The 22,385-nt window shown below is 31.7% G+C and overlaps 2 protein-coding genes across 6 annotated transcripts in view; one reads left to right on the forward strand and one right to left on the reverse strand.

Annotated features, from left to right (window-relative positions):
- The window catches only part of msi (RNA-binding protein musashi), a 631,163-nt gene extending 610,437 nt beyond the window's left edge, over positions 1 to 20,726 (forward strand). For 3 of the 5 annotated variants that reach the window (XM_074140661.1, XM_074140663.1, XM_074140662.1), the window contains 2 exons: positions 9,980 to 10,469; positions 11,180 to 20,726. In XM_074140661.1, coding sequence (XP_073996762.1) covers positions 9,987 to 10,469; positions 11,180 to 11,938 — 1,242 coding nt within the window. In that variant the 5' untranslated portion in view covers positions 9,980 to 9,986 and the 3' untranslated portion in view covers positions 11,939 to 20,726. Of the gene's footprint in view, positions 1 to 1,574; positions 3,296 to 9,979; positions 10,470 to 11,179 lie in introns of those variants that run through there. The other 2 variants (XM_074140664.1, XM_074140665.1) reach the window with 2 other exon arrangements.
- LOC141460544 (uncharacterized) overlaps positions 1 to 22,385 on the reverse strand; it is a 147,073-nt gene that overhangs the window by 97,728 nt on the left and 26,960 nt on the right. Inside the window, exons 3-4 of the mRNA XM_074140666.1 lie at positions 9,170 to 9,255; positions 7,909 to 7,972 (exon numbers count right to left, since the gene is read on the reverse strand). Coding sequence (XP_073996767.1) covers positions 7,909 to 7,972; positions 9,170 to 9,255 — 150 coding nt within the window. The remainder of the gene's footprint in view (positions 1 to 7,908; positions 7,973 to 9,169; positions 9,256 to 22,385) is intronic.

A 22,385-nucleotide genomic window follows, 5' to 3' on the forward strand; every position in this document is an offset into this window, starting at 1 on the left:
ACAGAAAAAAGTACAAAATAACGTGAATTTCCCAACCATTCTCGCCATGAATTCCAAACATATTTTCATTAAAAACAGACAGAAATGTAAACTCTAAAATAAAATAAATAAAACCATGCTATGGCCTGTTTCAAACGCACAAAACATTTGCTCGTGTTAAAAGAATAATTATTTTATTGTTTGTTCAGATTTGAAGAACAAAAAAAGATTGTGGTATTCTATTTATTTTAAGTTAAGTTAATTCTTCTCTAATTATCGTAAAGTTCGTACATTTTTTCCGAACTATTTCTTATCATTTTTCGCATTTATAAACTGTTTTACTACGTAAAACGGAGTTGTAAGCTACAGCAGAGAAAAAAAATTTAAAGCACAAATCTTTCTGTTATTGGGATTGTTTCAAATAATTCTTAAATTTCAAATTCACTCTGACGCAGTTCACAGACTAACCTTCTTCATTTCCATTGCCAACCTTAACCAATCGTAAGCGATTTATAAATACGAAATAGGTGGAAAAGATACGAGGGTCGTTTGAAAAGTCCGTGCAAAGTCAGAGAGATAGCACTACTGGCGCGTATCGAGGTTATGTTTAGTTAGTAGCATCTCTTGGAAGAACACACACCAAGTTTCAGCCAGATCGGTCTATTTCTTTGTGTTTGGCATTCGTTTGAATCGAGGAAGTCGAGTGATTTTCAAAAAATGGACGAAAAAGAATTTCGTGTGTTGAACACTACTTTATGAAAGGCAAAACGCCTCAGGAGACTAAAGAGAAGAAACTTGATAAACATTATGGTGACTCTGCACCTTCGATTAGAACAGTTTATAAAGGGTTTCAAAATTTTCGGAGTGGCCATATGGGCACAAGTGACGCTGAACGTTCTGGACGCCCTGTTGAGGTTACTACTCCAGAAATCATTGATAAAATCCATGATATGGTGATGGATGACAGAAGAGTGAAGGTGCGTGAGATTGCTAGTGCTGTGGGCATCTCGAATGAACGGGTACATAATATTTTGCATCAACATTTGGACATGACAAAGCTATCCGCAAGATGGGTGCCGCGATTGCTCACGCTTGACCAAAAACGAAATCGTGTGAAGTGTTGCAAGGACGGTTTGCAGCTGTTCCAGAAGAATCCGCAGGACTTTAAGCGTCGTTTCGTCACTGTGCATGAAACATGGATACATCACTACACGCCTGAGACCAAAGAACAATCTAAACAATGGGTTACCAAGGGGGAATCTGCGCCAAAAAAGGCGAAGACCGTTCCTTCGGCCGGAAAGATTATGGCGACTGTCTTTTGGGATTCGCAAGGAATAATCCTCATCGACTATCTGGAAAAGGGTAAAACTATTACAGGTGCATATTATTCATCGTTATTGGACCGTTTGAAAACCGAGCTGCAAGAAAAACGCCCACGATTGACCCACAAAAAAGTCCTTTTCCATCACGACAACGCACCAGCTCACACCTCAGCAGTTGTGGTCGCAAAATTAATGGAAATAGGGTTCCAACTCGTTTCACATCCCCCCTATTCTCCAGACTTGGCTCCCTCGGACTACTATTTGTTCCCCAATATGAAGAAATGGCTGGCGGGAAAAAGATTTTATTCAAACGAGGAGGTGATTGCAGAAACGAATGGCTATTTTTCAGACTTGGACAAATCCTATTATTCGGAAGGGATCAACAAACTAGAGCAGCGTTGGACGAAGTGTATAAGCCTAAAAGGAGACTATGTTGAAAAATAAAAAAGGTTTACGCCAAAAAATTAAGTAGTTTTTATTTTTGCACGGACTTTTCAAACGACCCTCGTATACTCGTATTTGAAGTTTTAATCATTCCAGATTCACTCGAATTATAGACTATCGCGCAGATGCTTTCAGATAAAGATGGCCCTGAACTTTCGTGGATTAAACTTATTAAAAAATGATTGAACCATTTTTGAATTTAATTTATATAAAAAATAATATTTTGAAATGCACTTTTGCTTTTTTTTCGGCATTAGAGGAAAGAGCAATTTCAGTCTTATTTTTTTGTGTTTTCGCGTAATTTTCGACCTAGGTGCTTGGCCATCTTCAGGGGCTTATACTGATTATGATTAATTACATCGCATTTTGGCTTTGATTACTTGTTGTAAGCTGTAGTTGTTATTTTGTAGATGGTTTTACCAGGCTTAAAGATTGTGTGATAATCTTTAACGTTTACCATATAGAATCGTATTGACGTTAGGCGATTAAAGTTACACGAGATTTAAAACTATGAGCATCAGGAAAAAAAAGGTTATAAATGTGAGAAAGGTTAGTGCAAAGAAAGTGTCGCAGTTTTTACATGCTGCACATTTAATGCGAAAAAAAAAGGATCAGGATAAAATATTTAGGCTTTTATAAATTTAAGAATACAACGATAAAACGTGAATTCGCCGTAGAAATTGCCAGAAATCAAAGCATTGGGAGGGATCCGAAGGCTTTGCACCTTTAAAAGAAGTAGGCGATTTTTCAGCTGCCTAAAAGTGTCAAGACCAATGGTTTCTGGTGCAAGTGATTATTTTTATTGAGCAGTTTTCTCTATCATGAAAAAACTAAAGGATTCTTCTGATTTCCATCTATGCCCAAATTTTAAAGAAATTTGTGATTTGAAAAATGTTTTGAGTCAAATGAAAATCTGAAATACGCTTTTCACGTATCTTCTAGATTTGCCCATCAGGGATGGCATCTAAACACGTTGGGCAAAGTTCATTTAACTAAAATAATACTAGGTAGAAAAATAAAAATGTTTTAAGTAATGAACATTTTATCATTCTGCCCTCAAAATTTTAATTGTTTAAATAGAAATAAGCCTAACTAAAGAAAAACTAAAAATAAAATAAAATGATAAAAAAAAAAAAAGAAGTCAAAATCGCAAGTGTTATTATTTGACAAGGGTTGGTAAGCATGGGTGGTGGTTGAATGTTGGGGTACACCCCCGCGGCTTGAATGAGTTCTGTCGTTTCAGTATTCGGCATGTGTTTGATGTGGTAACCGCTAGATCGTACTAGCGCACCAAATATTTTGTGTAACCTTCTCAGTACGGTTTTTTTTTTGTTGTTGGTCTTATCAAAAGTTTAGAAATAATTTAAAAAATTATAACTTTCAGTTAAATAAGATTCATCTAACAGAGATTTGTGTTAAGGCGTTCGGTTAAAAAAAACAAGTAAGATAAGTGTTTATTTTATTTATTTGTGCGTGTGTTGAGTGCATCTTGGGTTATTGTCGAAAAAATTGGAAAATAGATTGCTCTAAAAAAATGTGGTGTTATTGAGGTAAAATTTCTGCATTTTTTTATAAGATTTTTTAAAAATATAATTAATTAAATATTCAAAGAAAAAGCGAGCACATTTAAAGCATTTTTTTGTATGTTAAAAATCTTTAAAAATATATACTTATATATAATTTAATGTAGACCAGAATAGTGGGCTTTTTGGAGGGAATAATAAAACCAAAGTATTAATTGAACTAAAAAACAAACTGACTACGTCCTACTTTTCTACTTGATTACAATTAATATAAATAAATTTAATAACATTAATGATATAATATTTAATTAATTGTCCTGCATGCACACTAAAAGTACCTGTTTTTTAAGGCGCCCGGAAGGATATTTGCCTTGGAATTTAGCTTGGATTATCTAATGCGCGATATATTTAATGAACGTTGTGTAATATAGGATTTGTGAATTTCATAGTGTGGGTGGATTTTTTTTTTTTCAATTTTCAAATTATTCATTTATAGTTAATATAGGTAGACATTTTTATGGCATGTTGTGTAATGGAATGATTTCCTTAACACCTCACTCGCATTGAACAGAGAAAGTGTACAATAAAGTGTGTTAGGTGACTAGATGGGATGAACCGATGAAGTTTGGTTATGTTGCCGGCCGCTAGAGGGTGTGTATATGCGTCATGCACTGGGGTTTTAGGGGAGAACGAACTGCTCTCCCGTCGTTCTACACTTTATTGATCGAAATTCTGTGTTGTTTGTAGCTAAAAGCCAGAGAATATTGTAGGGGATAGAGTTTTGGTTCTGTCTGCTGGTTGTTTTGTTGTCTTTTTTATTTTATATAAAAGAATTTATTTCTTTTTTTTTATTTCAGGATATTGTAAATAAATGTATTTATAAAAATATCCTTTATAAAAACAAGATAACCTTTCTTAGTTTGAAGTTAACCTAACCACACTGAAAATAAGTGGGCTCTTATTTCGTAACAGAGCATTTTACAACACTCACCCAAAAATAGCAAAGCTTTTTTAATGTAGATATTCTAAAATAAAATACACATGCTAAATACTTCATTAGCTGACTTAGAATATAATTACGAATTAGCCTTTCACACAAACGCACAGTATATATACACTGGGCCAAAAAAGTCTGTGAACACTAACCTAAATTTTATTACTTTTATTATTATCTTATTAGAAACTTCTTTTATTTTCAAATGAAATATACTATTCGATAGAGAGAAACCAGAGTTTTTCATTTTATATTCAATCTTTTATTTTTGTTCAGCAGGAATATCACAATTAAATGTTTAACAAAACAACACCCCAAACGAATGCAAAAAAAGTCTGTGAACAGCTGTATAAATATGTAAAAACATTAAGATAACAAACAGAAAAACGATTGAATAAAGTTTCAAAGTTCTCTATTGTATTGTAGAAACCACTACAGTCAGTTTTGTGAATAAATAATCTAATTAGTACATATTTAACCACTAATATGGGAGTTCCCAGACCAATTCGAGAACTTATTGTGACGTTGCGAAATGAAAGAAAAAGTATTCGAGAAATAGGGAAGATAGTTCAAAAAAACCCTTCAACGGTGCATAATATAATTAAAAAGTACGGAAATGTGATTAGTAGGCCACGCAGTGGACGGCCACCAAAACTTAATTCCTTTCATAAACGGCAAATTCTGAAGTCTGTTCGAGAAGAACCCAGGACAAGCGCTCAAAAAATCAGTCAAGAATTATCAAGTGGTTATGTGTAAGCGTAACACCACATACAATTAGAAATAAATTACATGAATACGATTATTGCGGTCGAGTCCCGAGGAAAAAACCTTTAATCAATAAAATAAATAGTAACCGCCGATTGGATTTCGCGAAAGAATATGTTTCTAAGCCTTCTAGTTTCTGGGAAACCGTAATCTTTTCAGATGAGTCGAAATTCAATGTATGTGGGTCTGATTGACGACAAAAAGTGTGGCAAAAAAGAAATGAAGCTATGAAAATGAAAAATATGAAGCCTACTTTTAAGCATGGGGGAGGCAACATTCTGGTGTGGGGTGCATGAGTGCTAAAGGAGTGGGCAAGTTAGATCTAATTAATGGTATGATGGACCAATATGTGTATGTGGATATATTAAGACGCAATTTAAAAGAAAATTCAAAAAAATTAGGGTTGGAGGGAACGTTTGTCTTCCAACAAGACAATGACCCGAAACATACCGCACCAAAAACTCGGGAATGGCTTCTAAATAATACACTCTGGCGCCTAAAAACCCCTCCACAAATGCCAGACCTTAACCCAATAGAACATTTGTGGGATGAAATCAGCCGCGAAATAAATAAACGAGGAATAAGAAACCGTGAACAACTAAAAAACGCTATTTTAGAAGAGTGGGATAAAATTCCAACATTGACGACCACAAAATTATTAGGATCGATGAAAGCTCGTTTGTTGGAAGTGATTAGGAACATAGGAGGTCCTACAAGTTTTTAAAATTTATAATTCACGTACAATGTGTAAGAATGATTTATTTCTGCAAAGTGTTCACAGACTTTTTTTGCATTCGTTTGGGGTGTTGTTTTGTTAAACATTTAATTGTGATATTCCTGCTGAACAAAAATAAAAGATTGAATATAAAATGAAAACTCTGGTTTCTCTCTATCGAATAGTATATTTCATTTGAAAATAAAAGAAGTTTCTAATAAGATAATAATAAAAGTAATAAAATTTAGGTTAGTGTTCACAGACTTTTTTGGCCCAGTGTATATATATGTATTAGGAATGGACAAACTCCACCTGTATTCCCAACGATACACTTCTTATTGATTTGACCGCTCTCTAGAGCTAGCTGTACTAGGCTATTCGACCAGACAAACATATACGTACCTGTGTCTAAAACTATAACCTAAGTCAGAATAATATTCCATTGGAAGCTTACAACAAAGATAAGACTCCATTTTTTTGTTTTTGCTTATTTACTTAAAAAAAAAAAAGTCAAACTACTGGCTCTACTATTTTCAATTCAAGTCCAAACCAAAAAAAAGCAACCAAAAATAGTTGTATCATTGCAAGAAACTCATTTAAAAAAAATAGAAATGTTAGAAGATTAAAAAATAGGTTAGGTTTGGTTATAAAGATAAAGGTTGGGTTTTCTTTTTTTTTTTTGCAACATTCAATTTTATTTGCTGTAATTAGTAATAATAATTATATTTATTAATAATTTCAAAATAAACGTTAAAATTCAAATGAACTACACATAAGGAAAAACAAACTTTTTTAAAGGGTTTTAAACTAAATTACAGACAAAAAAGTAAAAAAAATAAATAAAATATAAGGTGCAAAGAATACTATTTGCAAAATACATTTATAGCTAAAACTACTGAACACATTTTTGGGTTGATACAAAAAAACTAAATTGCAAAAAAATAACCACTAATATATAAATATTTTTTCCCCCTTTCATTAAAATAAAATATATGTTTGGTGCTTCTAAATTTAAAATTAATAAAAGCTTTTTGTGAATTAATAAAATTAATTTAAAAATAAAAAATAAAATAGATTTTAAAAATACATGATATTCTAAAAGTGCTACTCTAAAGAAACTTTTAAATTACATAAAGATACTTAAAATTTGGAGAGGGGGAAATAAAGGAAAGAAAATACCTAGTAAATTACATTTCAAATTCTACTTACTACCAAATTAATAAATAAATAGAAGTAGGTATTTTTTTATGGTAAAAAAAAAAACTTACAGTAATTTGTTTTTTTTGTCTGAATTAAAAAATGATAGTTTTTCGTAGATTTCCAGAAAAACAAAGCGAAAAATTATTTCGCTCTGGCAATAACTTTAAATAAAATAATGTTAAAAGGCGTTGTATGTAATCGATATAGCGCGCAGAACAAGAGCTTGCGTGCAAACCAGTCCTTTATTCTTGTTAACAAAATAAAACAATAAAAAACTTAATATTGTTCTCACTGAAAACTTAACACACGATTTTGTTTTTCGCACAAGAAAAAAATATTAGAGAAAATTCCCGCATTCTGAACAAGTAAAGAAACAACTTACTTTTTTAACACCGGTTTTTTTTTTTTATATATATAATTTTTTTTAACACTCATCACTATTTAAAAAAATGTGCACTAGTTGCTGATTTGTTTGCCCCATTTGTTGCTGAAGTTTGCGGTCATGTTGGATGAGTATGGACCTGAAAAGGCCCTCTCTCTCTTTTTTTTTTTTTTTTCTAGTGTAAGGTGTGTCCATTGGGCTGAAATTTAGGGCCGTTCGGTGGCTATGTCCCGTTGCAGCAGTAGGATTAAGCTCAACAATACTGCTGTGACAGGACAATAATACCGTCCGACCCTTTTTTTTTTTTTCCTATAACCCGAGCAGAATCACCGCTATACTCAAGCCATTGCCCATGATGTAGGTTGAAATCTTTGGCACAGAAAAGGGCACAATAATAGAAAAAGAGATTAGAGCTTTAGTTTATGGGTGGTTATTAAAATAAAATTTGGATTTCTTTTGCTCTTTTTAATTTAATGACAAGAAACATAGAATTTTGATAATTTGTTTTTGGTTTTTTACTATAATACATATATAAATTTGCTTAGATTAGCTTATTTTATTTATTTAATTGATAAAATGTTTACCTTGAGCCAGTGCGGATGTAGCAGATCCATCCTCATGTTGTTAGGAAACTTACTGGGCTCGAGGCTGAAACAGGAAGAGGCTGTGACAGAGCTGCCCAGATATCCCCCCTCAAAAAGCACCCATATTCTCTCCCCCTCTATTTTGTTTCCCTACAGGGAGTAAGCGGTATGCTCTCCCTTCCTCGAAATGATGTGGTAGCGTAGGGCGCAAGCCCACATGCGCCCTGCTTGCATACAGCCCTTCTCACAGTCGCCGCACCTCATACCACCCTTCTGATCAATGATACACAGTTCAGTCAACCTCATTCCCCCAAGCGCCCTCTACTTCTCCTTCCTCCCCCCAACTTTGTGACCACCCCTTGTATATTCCACCCTTCCTCACCGCGCCAGCTCCTAAGACTTCAACATCATCATCTTCTTATCCATACTTTCTGTACGTCTATCTGTTTCGTATCATTATGCATTAAATGTAATTATTAGCGTAAAATTGGTTTTCATTACTAAGCTTTTCACTCATTATTAAGTATCAATTATTAGAATTGTGCCCAAATTTTTGAAAATTGAATTTTTTCAAGCTACAGGCACTAAAATATGAAACGCTTTCACTACAATGCCCACCAACATACCATAGACACCAATTCTATATCGGCTAACAAATGCTCCGATATTACGTATTCAAAACAGAACCACTTATTCCGATCTAAAAGTACCTCTTAAGACCTAATCAATCTTCCCGACACAAGAAGTTTCACTCCGGTCTTTTCATTACCCTCTCTCATTGGACCACCTTTAATCTTTAACCGTTCCCGACAATCCGAACCGTCGTCTGAGACGGCTCTAGCCTCCGCGATTTACTTGGCGGTACAGTTCAAATAATTTGTTTCATTGGTGGACCATCAATAGGTTAGTAACTCCTCTTACATCCAGAGAAATTTCATTTACTTGTTGCTGGGGCAATTTTCAGCCTGCAGTTGTAAATTTCAATAGGGTAATTTAAAAAAAAAATAAAATAAAATAAATAACCAGTAAAAATGGTATCTTCTACTCGGGAGATTTGGCTAAGTTGCGGTAAATTCCCTTGGTGATCTCTATTGTAAACTGTGAGATTTTTTTTCCCACCCAAAAACACTTTTGCTACATTTTTGGTTTTAAAAACATACGAAATTTGTTGAGTAAATTTAACGTAGAAAATTAGTTATGTTTACAATACTTTCTATGAGTCAAAAACATGAAGGATAACAATTATAAATTGATAACCTACCTTATATCCCTAGTTACTGGCATCCAGATAACATTGAAACCAACGTATAGCATATCAGCAATTACTATAGCTAATAACGGCCATATCTGTAAACAATTTAATCAATATTTTTATTTTTTATATTTAATAAAAAATATAATATATATAAATATAATATACCTTATATATCTGTCCTACCGGTGAGTTTAAATTACGGGATATCTATATCTAAGGACTTGTATAGTACTTTCGAATAGCGTCCTCTCGTTACAGAAAACTAAAGTCCGTGGCCAGATCGTTAGCTAGGAGGAAAAAATCGAAGGGAAAGGAGGACACGAATGTGGGATTTCTGCGTGGGAGTCCACTGCTTCCCTAATTCCTTCATTTTTGTTTTTTAGAGCCAGGAAATAGGTGGAAATTTGATAGAGTTATACTGGATCATTACTCCATTTCGTGTAGCCATTACCTACTATTTGTTGCAATTGTACCTAGTTTATTTAGTTACTGGTAGACTTTATCATTTAATAGTAATTCTCTTTTTAGCAGTATATCCCCTCGTGTCTTAAACAACTCGTCAAAATCTAAAGCTAACACAATCATCGCTATTAAAATTTTACGTATTAAATAAAAACTAGCTACACTCTGGACTCGAATTGGGAATCTCCTACCTGCTAGTACGATATTATAACCTCGCCTGTTATTTGTATTTCTGTTGAAGTAATAAATGATTATGCATTTTTGTAATTAAATTAAACGTTATATCATTTTTAAAATTTATTAGAAGAGACTTGATGTATTATTAATGTGCCTCTTTTTGTTCTGATGTTGCAGTTTGGGCATGGAAGCCATTGCTCCAATAGGCGATCAGGACATATTCAATATGAATGGTCTGGTACCGATGAATGGTCTCGGCCTGCTACATATGAACAGCCAATTGCCGCCGATACTAAAGCAAGACCACTTGAAGTCGATGGTGAATGGAGGCACGGCCTCCGGTGGCACGGGCGGCGCCACCACAGCCGTGGTCTCACAGCCGCCTCCAGCCACCCCTCAGACTAATGGCAACACGGTGAGCGGCGCTGACACCGGTGGCGGAGGTGGTGGCACCCAGCAGACTCCGGGCACGGCTACCTCGTTGGCTTTAGTGCCAGTCAGCCAGGCCGCCTCTGGAAGATCTACGCCAAACAGCAGCGATCCATCCGCTACTAAACTGTTCGTTGGTGGTCTTAGTTGGCAGACGAGTAGCGAAAAACTAAGACAGTATTTTGGCATGTTTGGCACTGTCACGGATGTTCTCATTATGAAGGACCCAATAACACAAGTGAGTATCAGCCGATTAATCATTTAGTGAAAAGAAAATTTTGTCTTTTAGGTTAATATCATATTCACAATTACCTGCAGATTGCTCTGCTCATATAAATTAGTCCAAGTCTTTCAACTTAAGAAAGTCTTTATGCAATCGATCTCTTAGATTAGACCTTTACACTGATACTGTTTCGTTGCACAGCCCCAAAATATTGTGCCTCTTTTCACGAAAAAGAAGAAAACATTGCAGCCTTGGAGATTTTGTGCGTTTCCCAGAGCTTTAGATCTACGTTCCAGTGGCGAGGTGCTTGCCACTTAGTTGTTGAAAAAGCAAGCTCCTACCTACTCTAAAATCAGCACAATGAAGTTGTGTGAAGCGCTGGAGACTCCGAGCAAAAGTCTCTCATAAATTTAGGTTTCTCAATACTTTCAAAGTTCTTAATTCGGGACAGAGAAGCTAGGAAGCTAGTATGATGCCACTTATGTCTTAAAGAGAGCAAAACGAGTGGTATCAGGTGATTCAGGTTAAATATATTATTGAAAAAATCATTTATATTGCTGTCATCATTAGATGGAGAAAAGCTAATACCAGATGTTACCTTTTCAAGTCCTTTTTGAAAGGCTTTCTCTAGACTTGCCGAAAAACTCCGGGAATGTTCAAAATTTAAATAAACCAAAGCAAAAAAAAATGCCTACTAATTTTTTATGTATTTTATATTTTTACAGAGGAGCCGAGGTTTTGGTTTCATCACATTCGCTGAAGCGGACACTGTAGAGAAGGTGCTGAAAGTGCCAATCCACACGTTAGATGGCAAGAAAATCGATCCGAAGCATGCTACCCCAAAGAATCGCCCAAAAGCGGCGAATAAAACTAAAAAAATCTTTGTTGGTGGAGTTAGTCAAGATACATCGTCAGAAGAGGTTAAAGCGTATTTCGCTCAATTTGGTAAAGTAGAAGAAACGGTTATGTTAATGGACCAACAGACCAAAAGGCATCGAGGTTTTGGTTTTGTTACATTTGAAAAGGAAGAAGTAGTTGATAGAATATGCGAAATCCATTTTCATACGATAAAGAATAAGAAAGTTGAATGCAAAAAAGCGCAACCAAAAGAGGCTGTAGCTGCGGCGGGTCTGCTGCTAGGTAAACGGGTGATGATGGGTCCTTTGGGTATGCGTATGGCAGCGCCAGCGCCGGTCGCCGCCGGTCCGCTCGTCTCTGTGACGGCGCAAGCGGCGGCCGCTGTCGCTGCCCAACAGGCTGTAGCCGGTTACAGTAAACTGTTTGGCGGATACCCAGGTTTAGCCAGCTATCGCTACGCTCCTTATCCAATGGCCGCGGCGCCCGCTCCCGCTACTCCGGCGGCCGCAGCTCCGGCGCCCACCTTGCCGGCCGCTTATCAAGGTTATTCATTGCCTAACGTGGACATGTCCAGTTTTCAGGGAGTTGACTGGGGAAGCATGTACGGTATGGGAATGTACGTCTAATTTTTTTTTTTTTTAAAGCAAGTTAAACAATAAACACAAAGAATCTCGATAAAATTAAATCTAATTCATTTTACTTATTATTTAAAAAGATAAACTATTTTGATGGCTTTCTTGCTCATTCGTATTTGGGCCCTTCTCACTAGCAATAAATTTTGCAATAAGCGACAGTATTAGCGGACATGCCCATCTTTAAATCTTCCATTAAACAAAGTAAATTTAAAAAAAATAACTGGTTTGATATTAATATCTATAAATATAATATATTATAAATAATAAACATGAAAAAGTACATAGTATTAGTGTGATAAAAGTAAAAAATGAAGAAGAAAATTGAGATTCTGTTTGTAAATTTTTGTGAAAAAGAAAAATGATTGTGATTATTCCGCGATGACAGCTTCTTTTTTGTTCATTAAATAAGAATATTGATTAGATGAATAAAAAAGAAGAAAAATAAATTTAAAAAAATGTGTAAAGTTGTTATAATAATTAAGTATTTGTTGATATTGCCCCCCCCCTTTGCAAATAATAAATAAAGGGCAGAATTGTTTTTTGATACCTCCTTAAATAAAAAAAAAAAACTTAAAAAATAATTAGGGGAGTGCCATACATGTCTTAAAATGAAAAATAAAAGAGAAATTCTCATTTCTTATTTTAGAAATTAAAAAACAAAACATTATTTATCGTGTTGTGCGTATATATCTTTGTAAATATTACTTGATCTCAAGTGTGGGTAATTTATATGTATAATAAAAAATAATATTAATAATTACTGATAATTATTATTATTATTAACTATTTTGTAGGATGTAGGTAACCGTTTTTTTCAATGAAATAGATGTGAACGATTAAAAAACAAAATCGAGACATTGATCTTTTTATAAAAAAATAAACTAATAATAATCTTGTATCGGGCTTTCAGTAGCCTACAAAAATATTATCTTCTTTTTTGTTTTGCTTATTTTAATTTTTCTTTTTTTTAATCTCATTCATACGAGAAAAATTATTGATAACTATAAAGTTTTCCAATGGGTGGGTTATTTTGTACTTTAAAAACGAATTTTAATAAATCCCCAAAACCAAAAAGCTCAATTTTAAAGATGAATTTCCAGATTTGTATACATAAACATGTGAAAGCAACACTGGAGTGAAGGTTACAATTGATGAATTAATGATGTAAATAAAAAGAAATTCACTGCTTCAATAGCGATCAGTGAATTTGAATACGAAAACATTCATTGCTTCAGCAGCGATCAGTGAATGTGTAAAAGAAATCATTGGTCTGAAAGCTGTAAATCCCCCGAATGCTGTGGAGATAAAACACGCCACTATTATTTGAAAATATACACAAACATTTGATCAAGAGATGTTGCATGAATGAATGGATTGCTACTTAATAAAAAGCTGTTTAATAAACCTTAAGATTACTGGAACTCATCAAATTTAGTAAGTTGATCTCGCAATAATAATTTCTCCATAAATTCTTTCTGTCGTAAGTATAAATTAATTTCTAAAAAAAAAGAAATATTAAACTGACTTTAGCTAGTCTATAATCGAAAATAAATGCATTGTATTTGTAAAAATCAGTGATTAAATAGAAAGACATTACACATTATCATTGTAATGTAGTAATATCTAAAGTCATCATAGTTGCAGTAACCATAGAAAATTCGCCGAAGCTAAATCATCCTTAGATATGGTTAATTATTGCCTTTTTACTTTTCACTAAAACGAATACAATGTTCAGTGACTAAAACTGGTATCAATTTGAGCACTTAAAGAAAAAGAGCTAATTTTGTCTTTTTTAAAAAAAATGTCCCTAATAAATGATTAGATCACATTCTAGCTTATATTATGATCAGAAATGTATGTTACACAATTTTCAGCTGATTTATTTGTTGCTGATTCATTTATTTCTTGCAAAACTCATATGTAAATGTTTTTTGTGTACACTTGCCAGACTTCAAGGCCACCATGCGCCCATTATTTCTTTAAATAATCGCAAGAAGAAGAATATGCTTCTTTCTTAAGACTACTAATTTTCAGCATTCGTTAAATTGGAATTTGGTTATCTAATTATCACTTACTAAAGACTAGCTACAGTAATTTTTAGACGAGTAAATATTGTTTTTGGTTTACAATATATCAGCAACATCTTCTGATGCGTTATAAAAGTGAATCGAAAGCTTTCCCATTTACTTTTCTTTTTGTTTTCAATAGCAAAATTTATCCTCTGATTCTGCTATTTGATCCCTACACTGCCCAGATGTTGCTTCCAGCTTCCAGTCTCAAATGCCGCACAGACATTCTGAATCAGATTTTTGAAGTAAGAAAAAGTGATCCACGAGACATTTGAAGACTATGTCTCCTAGTTTAAGATCTCGTTTTGTTCACATAGATCATTTTCCCACCTACAGATAAAAATTCACAGTGTTAACGACTGTTCTGAACCGCTCCAAAAATCACTTAAAATCAGACCAAAATAAGCAACAAAAAAAAAAAAAATGAAAATCAAAGATGGACGTCTCATTAAGATCGAAAACAAGGGGAAGTTGTTAAAATTATTTTAGATTTTATTTATCTAAAAATCATAATATAAGAAAAACATACTCATCCTTATTTAAAAGAAAAGTGCATAAAAAGAATAGATCCACTGCGCCAACTCTCATTTTTAATGTTAACAAAAAAATAAATAAATATTAAAAAATCTAGTCACTTTAAAAACTTCGTTTCTTTATCCACACTTTGGTAGTGATATAATTATTATTATGTAAAATGTATTTTTAAAGAATCCACATCACGACTGACTTTTATCCACTATTTTTTTGGATACTGAAAAAAAAACAAAAACTTTTTTTCTTAATTTTAATTAACTAATTATTAATATTTTTTAATTATTAATTTAAAATAGTTGTATTATTTTTGTAATTATTATGTGTTTTGTTCCTTTTCTTTGTTAAAAATATTTTATTATTACTTTTTTACATAATTTTTTAACTTTTTAAAATATCATTCTTTTAAATATTAGCTTTTTTATGTGAGTTTCTTGTTTTTTTTGTTTCATTTTTTATTTTTATTTTTTACTAGGACTCAAAATCCAATTTGTAAAACATTCCATAGTTGTATAGCAATTGTTCTGTAGTGAAAAAAAAAATATACTGTGTATAAATATAAATATTTATTTTTTTCATAAAATAATTAATAAAAATAATTAAATAATGGAAAGAAACATCGAAGTTTCATAGATGTGATTATGTGGACCAAAAAATATTTTTCTTTATGGCATTAAAAAAATAATTGGTGTACATTCTGTAGTATGGATTTGGTTTATTTTTTTTTTAATACATCAAATTTGCTGTGTGTTCATCAAAAAAACAAAGTAAAATGTAAATCTTTAAATTAACAAACTTTAGATAAAAAATAGATTTGGAATATTTTTGTTTATTTAGAGCTAATGAAATTATTTTTTATTAGACGATAAACAGCAAATCATAGGTGACCACATTTAAAACTATTCTGAAGGAGAAATTTGGGAAGTCAAAAATTATCCAAATATAATAGAAATTCATAAAAAAAAAAAAAAATCAGATTTAAGCAAACAGTTAAAATTATACGTTCACAGCCACAGAAAAGGACGGTCAGATTTCCACTTTTTTAGATATGCTTGGCGAATTAGACGTTATTGTTAAAATATACTACCACTGCCCTTTAATATAGCCATTTTTAAAAAGTGGCTACATCTCAAGTAGATCCTTATCTTGAAGATAATATTCTGAGATGTAGAATAATTTCTGAAAAACTGTTACTAACAGGATCTGTTCATTAATAGCGCTTTTAAATATTTATTTTTTTTTAAAGACGTTAAATTATTTATAATTTTAAATTTGCCCACAATCTACTTCTTTACAACATTTTGGGGGATAAAAATTCAACAATTTTCTTTTCATCCTACTCGCATGAATGTACACCATCTTTCCTCAAGTCATTGTTGGACTTATTTTTATAGAAAATCTTAATAGAGTTGACAAAAAAAGATGTAAATGAAAACAGATTTTTAAACTAAAACCATTTTTGTTTCATACCGTAAAAAAAATAAATAATAATAATTGGATAAAAGTAAAAAACAGTTAACCAAAAAATAAATTTTTGAATAAGGTAGTGAACCCACCATTTTTATAAAACTAATACAAAATTCGATTAAAACCAAAATTGAATTTAATACAATGAAATCTTTCTTGCATATTGGCTTTATTACTTTTTTTATAATTGTACTTTTAATTATTTTCTATTTTTTCCATTATTATTGTTTTTTTCTCCATATTTTTTGTTTGTTTTGTTTTTACCTCTTTTAAAATTAAAACATAAAAAATCAGCGCTACTTAAATTTATATAACTGTCTCAACAAAACAAAATAGGTTGTGTTAAAACAAAAAAAAAATTATATAAATATATAAATAAATATACGTACTTATATGGTAAGGAATAATTGACATTAAGAGTAGTAATTAAACAAAAAATAAGAAATAAAAAGTATTGCCCATTATTGTATTATAATAATAAATACAAAAATAAACTGAAAAGTTTTGTCAATGTTTAAAAGAGAGGAAAAGAAAGAAGTGTGTTGATATAATATTTTATGTAAAAAATATATATATAAAATTTAATCATAATAATAATTAAAATAGCGTAAGTACGTTAAAAAATAATAATATAATAATAATTCAAAAATTTATAAAACCCAAGAATTGAAAAGTTACATTTTAATTCAAAAAAAAATGTTTTTAAGCAGATATCTTGGGTATATCTTTCTTAAAGACGTTAATGTTCTTTTTAATTTTCGGTTCTCTGTTGTTCTAAAGAGAGACAAAAAAAAAGATATATTTAAATCCATTTTATGATCGAGCGAAAGGAAAAAGGGATTTTAGAAATATTGGGTCTTTTTGTATTTTTTAATTTTTGGAAGGGAAGAAAAACCCACTTTGTTTTAAATTAACTAAGTAATTAGTTTTGCTCAGAATTTTCTGTTCTTCTCCCCACGCAATAACTTAAAATGTTCCTCTTTAATAATTATTAGTTACCTGTAAATTTAAAAAGAAAAATTATTATTTTTCATAAACAGAGTGCCAAAATAAATAATATTTTATATAAATATTTGTTATTTCTCTTACTTATAATGATTTCACTCTGCTTTTAAAAAAAGAGAAAAATGTACTGATTGTAAGATCAATAATGTCATAGATTTGTTTGAGAATTTCTGTATCAATTTTGTTCCAGGTTAGTGGACTAACTTTTAGTCACAAACGAAAGTAATCACCCTTCCATCTGGTTTTATAAAGGTAGTTGAACTTTCCCAAGGGTATCTTGATTAGATTTCATTAGGGAAGTTGGTAACAGAAGATAGTGTTACTCTATTTTCTCCTATAGAATTTTCTTCATTTACAGCTTACACAAATGGATAGAGTTGCCTTCTACAACCCTTTTGATTCTCCCCTAGTTTGAATTTTGCGAGACATTGTTTCATTGTCAGACCATTTTGCGAGGCCTGTCTCTCCTATATCTCCTGTCACCAAGTTGGCTAAGAGGCTCTTGGAAGTAGTTCTCTACTCCATTCTGGTTCAGATGACTCAACCTTCCAAGGTTTTAGCCAATCCCTACCAGGTCCTGCTCTCCTTATTAGTTCTTGATTTGACTGCATTCCCGGTTAGTTATCCTGTCTCACGTGACTAAATATTTTTCGGAAAATGATTGCCCCAGTCGCAACTTCACTCAGTGTACCATCATCACCCATTCCTTGTCAGGTTTCACCATCATAAGTGATGATCATTCTAGAACGTCGTCATCTTGGTTTTCCAGAATGACTATCTTCAGTGCAGAGTTTTCTATAATTACCAGAAGACTTATTGCCCAGTCCCCATACAAGTATTTAATATCTTTTAGCTACTTCATTTCTTTATGATTAATTTTATGTGGTACTTAGTTGTTATAGTTCTTCTGATCACTCTTGTTAAGATATTTTTGGTCTTAGCATCCATCTAAAGTTGAAAGTTTGCGAGCTTCTTTGGGTGTTCCTTAGGAGTAGCTCTATCCGGTCTAAAACGTCGTGAGCTTTAAAACAACTGATGCATAATGCAGAAGTACATTGTATGCACCCATTTCGGATCGTGACTGAAGTTTTTAAACCAAAATCACCTCCAAAAAAAAAAAAAAAATACCATAATTTGGACGTTTAATAAGTCTTCAATGCTTATAAAGGAACCCAAAAACACCATGCCCATCACATTAAAGTGGTTTTTGGCCGCGTAAAAGTCTCTTTATTTGCGGCTAAGGCAAAAAAAAAAAAACTCTGAAACTCCCTGCTAGATTCCTGCTAATTTTCTTTTTGGAGAATCTAACCTCGAGTTTATTTCATAAAATTGATCCCATCGCTTGCAGAGTATTGAAAAATGCTGTTTATTCACTTGAGTATTAGTTGGATGTAAAGTTTTTAATTTAATGGCCATCGAGATGATAAAATGTTATATTTTATCATTTGACCTCTTAATATATTTCAAAATCCTGAATTAAATTTCCAGTGCTTACATAATTCAGAGAATTACAATGTCTGAGTAAAAATTTAGCAGCATGCTAAAGCTAGGGTCAATAACTGAATATAATTAATGATTTTACTTGAGCTAATTGACATTCCATGGTCAATCTCAAGGACAAAGCACAGAATCAAAAAATGTAGTATGGTGCCACTACTTCTTGTGGCATTTTTAGCTAACCATAAATCATTAACAATGTTCTATACTTTTCTAGAACTTGTTCTTGCACAAACAAAATTATCTTCACTACCGTGAACCATTCTAATTCCCATTTGGACTGATTTTCAAGAGTGCCCCTGTACATCCTAGGCTAAAGACCTGATAACTGAAACCTGCATTACTGGTACAGTGTTAGCATTGTAAATTCTATAGGCCTCTAAATGCAAGGCGATCTGACCTTAGAAAGAATGTTTCCCTTTTAATATATCTGTACCTCGGAGGGAAAAGGCACCATGTCCATTTTTTTCGATTTTCAGATTTTGGCATCATTTTACAAATTTTTTGTTGCTCTTTCTACAGGTGTAAAGCACTATGTCCTATGTTTACTATTAAGCGATTTATGTATTTTAAAAAGCGCTATGATACTTCATTGCTTAAGGGTAAAAGGCACTACATGGGCATATATTTTTTTCACAATGGAGATCAAAATAAAATATTTTAAAATATGGGAGTTAAAGTGGCCGTACCTAATGTAATAATTACGGTGAGAAGTACAGGAAAGAGTACAACCGGAAAAGTGGAACAAAAAATGAATTTGGAAAAATATCTTTATTTGGCTCCCCTGTAAAATTTACTTTTTGTGACATGGTGCCTTTTCCCTCCGAGGTACAGATATATTTCACAGTTTCATGTATTTTGAAACCTTCCTTTAAGGAAGGTTATCTGTTTTGCTGGGCAAGTTATCTGTTATTTTCGTTCTTTTCTTTTTTTTAAAAAAAAGATTTTTCTAAATTAGTACATTGATTCCCTTACTGAATTTCTCATCTATTTTGGAATTATTTTCAATAAATATCTTGCGCAGGTAAGATTTTTTAAAAAATATCATACTTCCTTACTTTTAAAGTTTTCATTCCAAAACAAAATGTTTTTAGTTTTTATCAGTTTTTGAAAGCAAATCTTTGACGTTTCAATAAATAAGTAGATAGAATGATTGTAATCCTATGGAAATTTTCATTGATCGTTATTTTGTTGGGGATAGAAAACAATGAAGAAGTAAAACTGTAAAAATTACAAGAACAGAACAAAGTTGAAATCACTTTTCCTTTTTGCCGTTATGAGACAATATATGAACTTATATGTGAGCAATAACAATGACATAGGACACCCTCAACGTGGATTTTTAAAACAAAAAATTTTAAAAAAAAAATGATAAAAATAAATTAGTGTAACCCTCTATTTTTGTATGTTGAAAATAAAATATTATTAATAATAATTTTAAAAGAAACTCTATTCATTTAGACAAAAAAGAAATATTATTGGTGAAATAATGTATTTTCTTGATTGTGGAAAAGGAAAAAAAAACTATATTATATATATTTTAAACATGTGATGCGTGATTGGAAGAGGGTTCACCGCTTTTTCTTTTCTTTTTTCTTTTTTTGGAAAATAAAAAAAAACTGTTAGCAACAAATTTTTGAAAAAAATATTAAACTAAGATCAATTTTTTTTTTTTTTTGTATTTAAACAGAAAAAACAAAAAAAAATAGCTATACTTTTTATATTTTTAAATTATAGTTTTTCATATTTCTCAGCAATACTTTAAATCACGGAAAAAAAGAACATCTCATCATTCGATTTATTTTTATTTTTTGTCTTCAAAAAAGTAAAAGTATTAAGCTAAAAATGAAACTTGCTGGTTTATCCTATTTTCTTATCTTTTATTTTTAACATCTTTTTTCTTTTTTAGTTTTTTTTTTTTAAATAACCTTCTTTTTTTTTTTAATTTTTGTTGTTTGGTTGGTTGGTGGAGTCTGTGTAGTACTTAAGTGTAAAAAAAAAACGAAACAAAAATAATAATACACTTTTTTGAATTTAAAAAAAAAAATAAAAAATCATTTAAAAATAAAAAAAATAAAAAAACTCATTTTTAGTAATTTTAGATGTTTTTGTAGTTCAGTGTGTAGTTGTAGTAAGGGTTCCTACCCAGCACTTGTAGCTCAGTTTTATTGGAATAATAAAGTAGTTGAGAATAAAAGTAGAAAAAAATATTTTATGCTGCTTGATGGTATTTTATTTATTTATTTATTTATAACAAGAGTTTATCATTCCTCTTATATATATTATATATATATAACTGAAATACAAATTATATATACAAAAACCTATTAGAGAATAACAATTATTGAAAGTGGAATACTGATTAACAATTATTTGTTTTTATTACTGCTTGATATAATTTTTTTGTTGCTTTTTTTTAATTTATTTATTTACTGACAGAAGCTTTTACATATCTATATATTATAATCAACAGTTAATAAGTTACCCAGTTGAATTTTAGATTAATTTTGTTTAAAAGAGTCACTTTTTGCTTCTTGTGGTACCACTGCACGGAATTTTTTTTTTTATAAATTTTTTTTAATGTGATCAGATTTTTTTTTTCAGTCAGTTTGTTCAAGAAAACTTTTTTGGAAGTGTGTTTTGGTTTGACTGATATTGTTGAGTAGACACTTTTATAACTGATACAAAATATCCTTTCGTTTTGGGGTAGAATGGTACTTTTAAAAATATAACTTAATTGTCTTTAAAATTACTTATCATAAACAACCTCGTCGGAACGTTCTCTATATCACGATGATTGCAAACTTTTGCGTTTGTACTAAAGAAACTTGCTTATCTCCCTCAATCCACTGCAGTTTTTCTGTTGCAATTCCGGCATAATTAGACTGTCCTTCTCACTTAGATCATTTTCTGTGATCTAATGTATCTAATTTAGGATCTGCTTCATTGATTATTCATCTTACAAGGGCAACAAATATTTTATTTTTCAGTTAACTTATTAGCGATAGTAGGCTTATTTTCTTGCATTCTATTCGATTTCAAGGTTGTTTTTTTTTTTTTTTTTTTTTTTTTTTTTTGAAGAGAACCATACTTTATTGCCTCTTAGAGCGGTCAACACTGCAATGTTTATGAGGTTAGCATACTGGACTCCCACGCGGAGGTCCCGGGTTCGAATCCAGCTGCTGACCCTTAGATTTTTTTTTTTTCTTCCTAGGAGCTTCTTACAGCTCACTGTCCGGGTGATGGACAGTGTTGTCTGTAACGAGAGAACACTGTCCGGTGGCCGGCAGTGCACTGAAAAAAGCTCCGGGCGCCAATAACCTTAGATGTTGAAGCGCCTTAAATCATGAAAAAAAAAAAAACACTGCAATGTTAGAAGCATTGCTGTTGGAAATCTACTTCACATGCAGTCTTTCTATCTTTCAAAATTAGATGAAATTCCAAAAAAATTGGTTAGCGAGCCAGATTAGGTTCAAAAATTCTATTCATCTTTTTAACCGTGCAGATATCTTGTTTGATTATCTCTAAAATCCACATCTTTCGATTCCTTGAATTCATTCTTATAGTTGGGCAAAATCATTATTAACCTGCAAAGATAGTATTGAATATGTTTTTCAGTTGTAATCCATCCTCAATTTCAGTAGCCCTAAAAAGTTTAAGAAATTATATGGGACACTATTTTGTATCCAAAATATATTTTCTATTTCAAAAGTTATTGGGCAGAGAATATGCATTTTATTTTTAAAATAATATTCTTTCTCCTTATACTGTTCCATTCTTAAATAATTGGCAGTTGCAGTGTAGTATAGAAGATTTGTTTATCTCGGGAAATCTCGAATAATTGTATTCGTTTTTGTTCAATATTTACG

This window comes from Rhodnius prolixus, unplaced genomic scaffold (genome assembly GCF_049639745.1).
Source record: "Rhodnius prolixus isolate KJV_2025 unplaced genomic scaffold, Rpr scaffold_6, whole genome shotgun sequence".
NCBI classification, from domain to species: Eukaryota; Metazoa; Arthropoda; class Insecta; order Hemiptera; family Reduviidae; genus Rhodnius; species Rhodnius prolixus.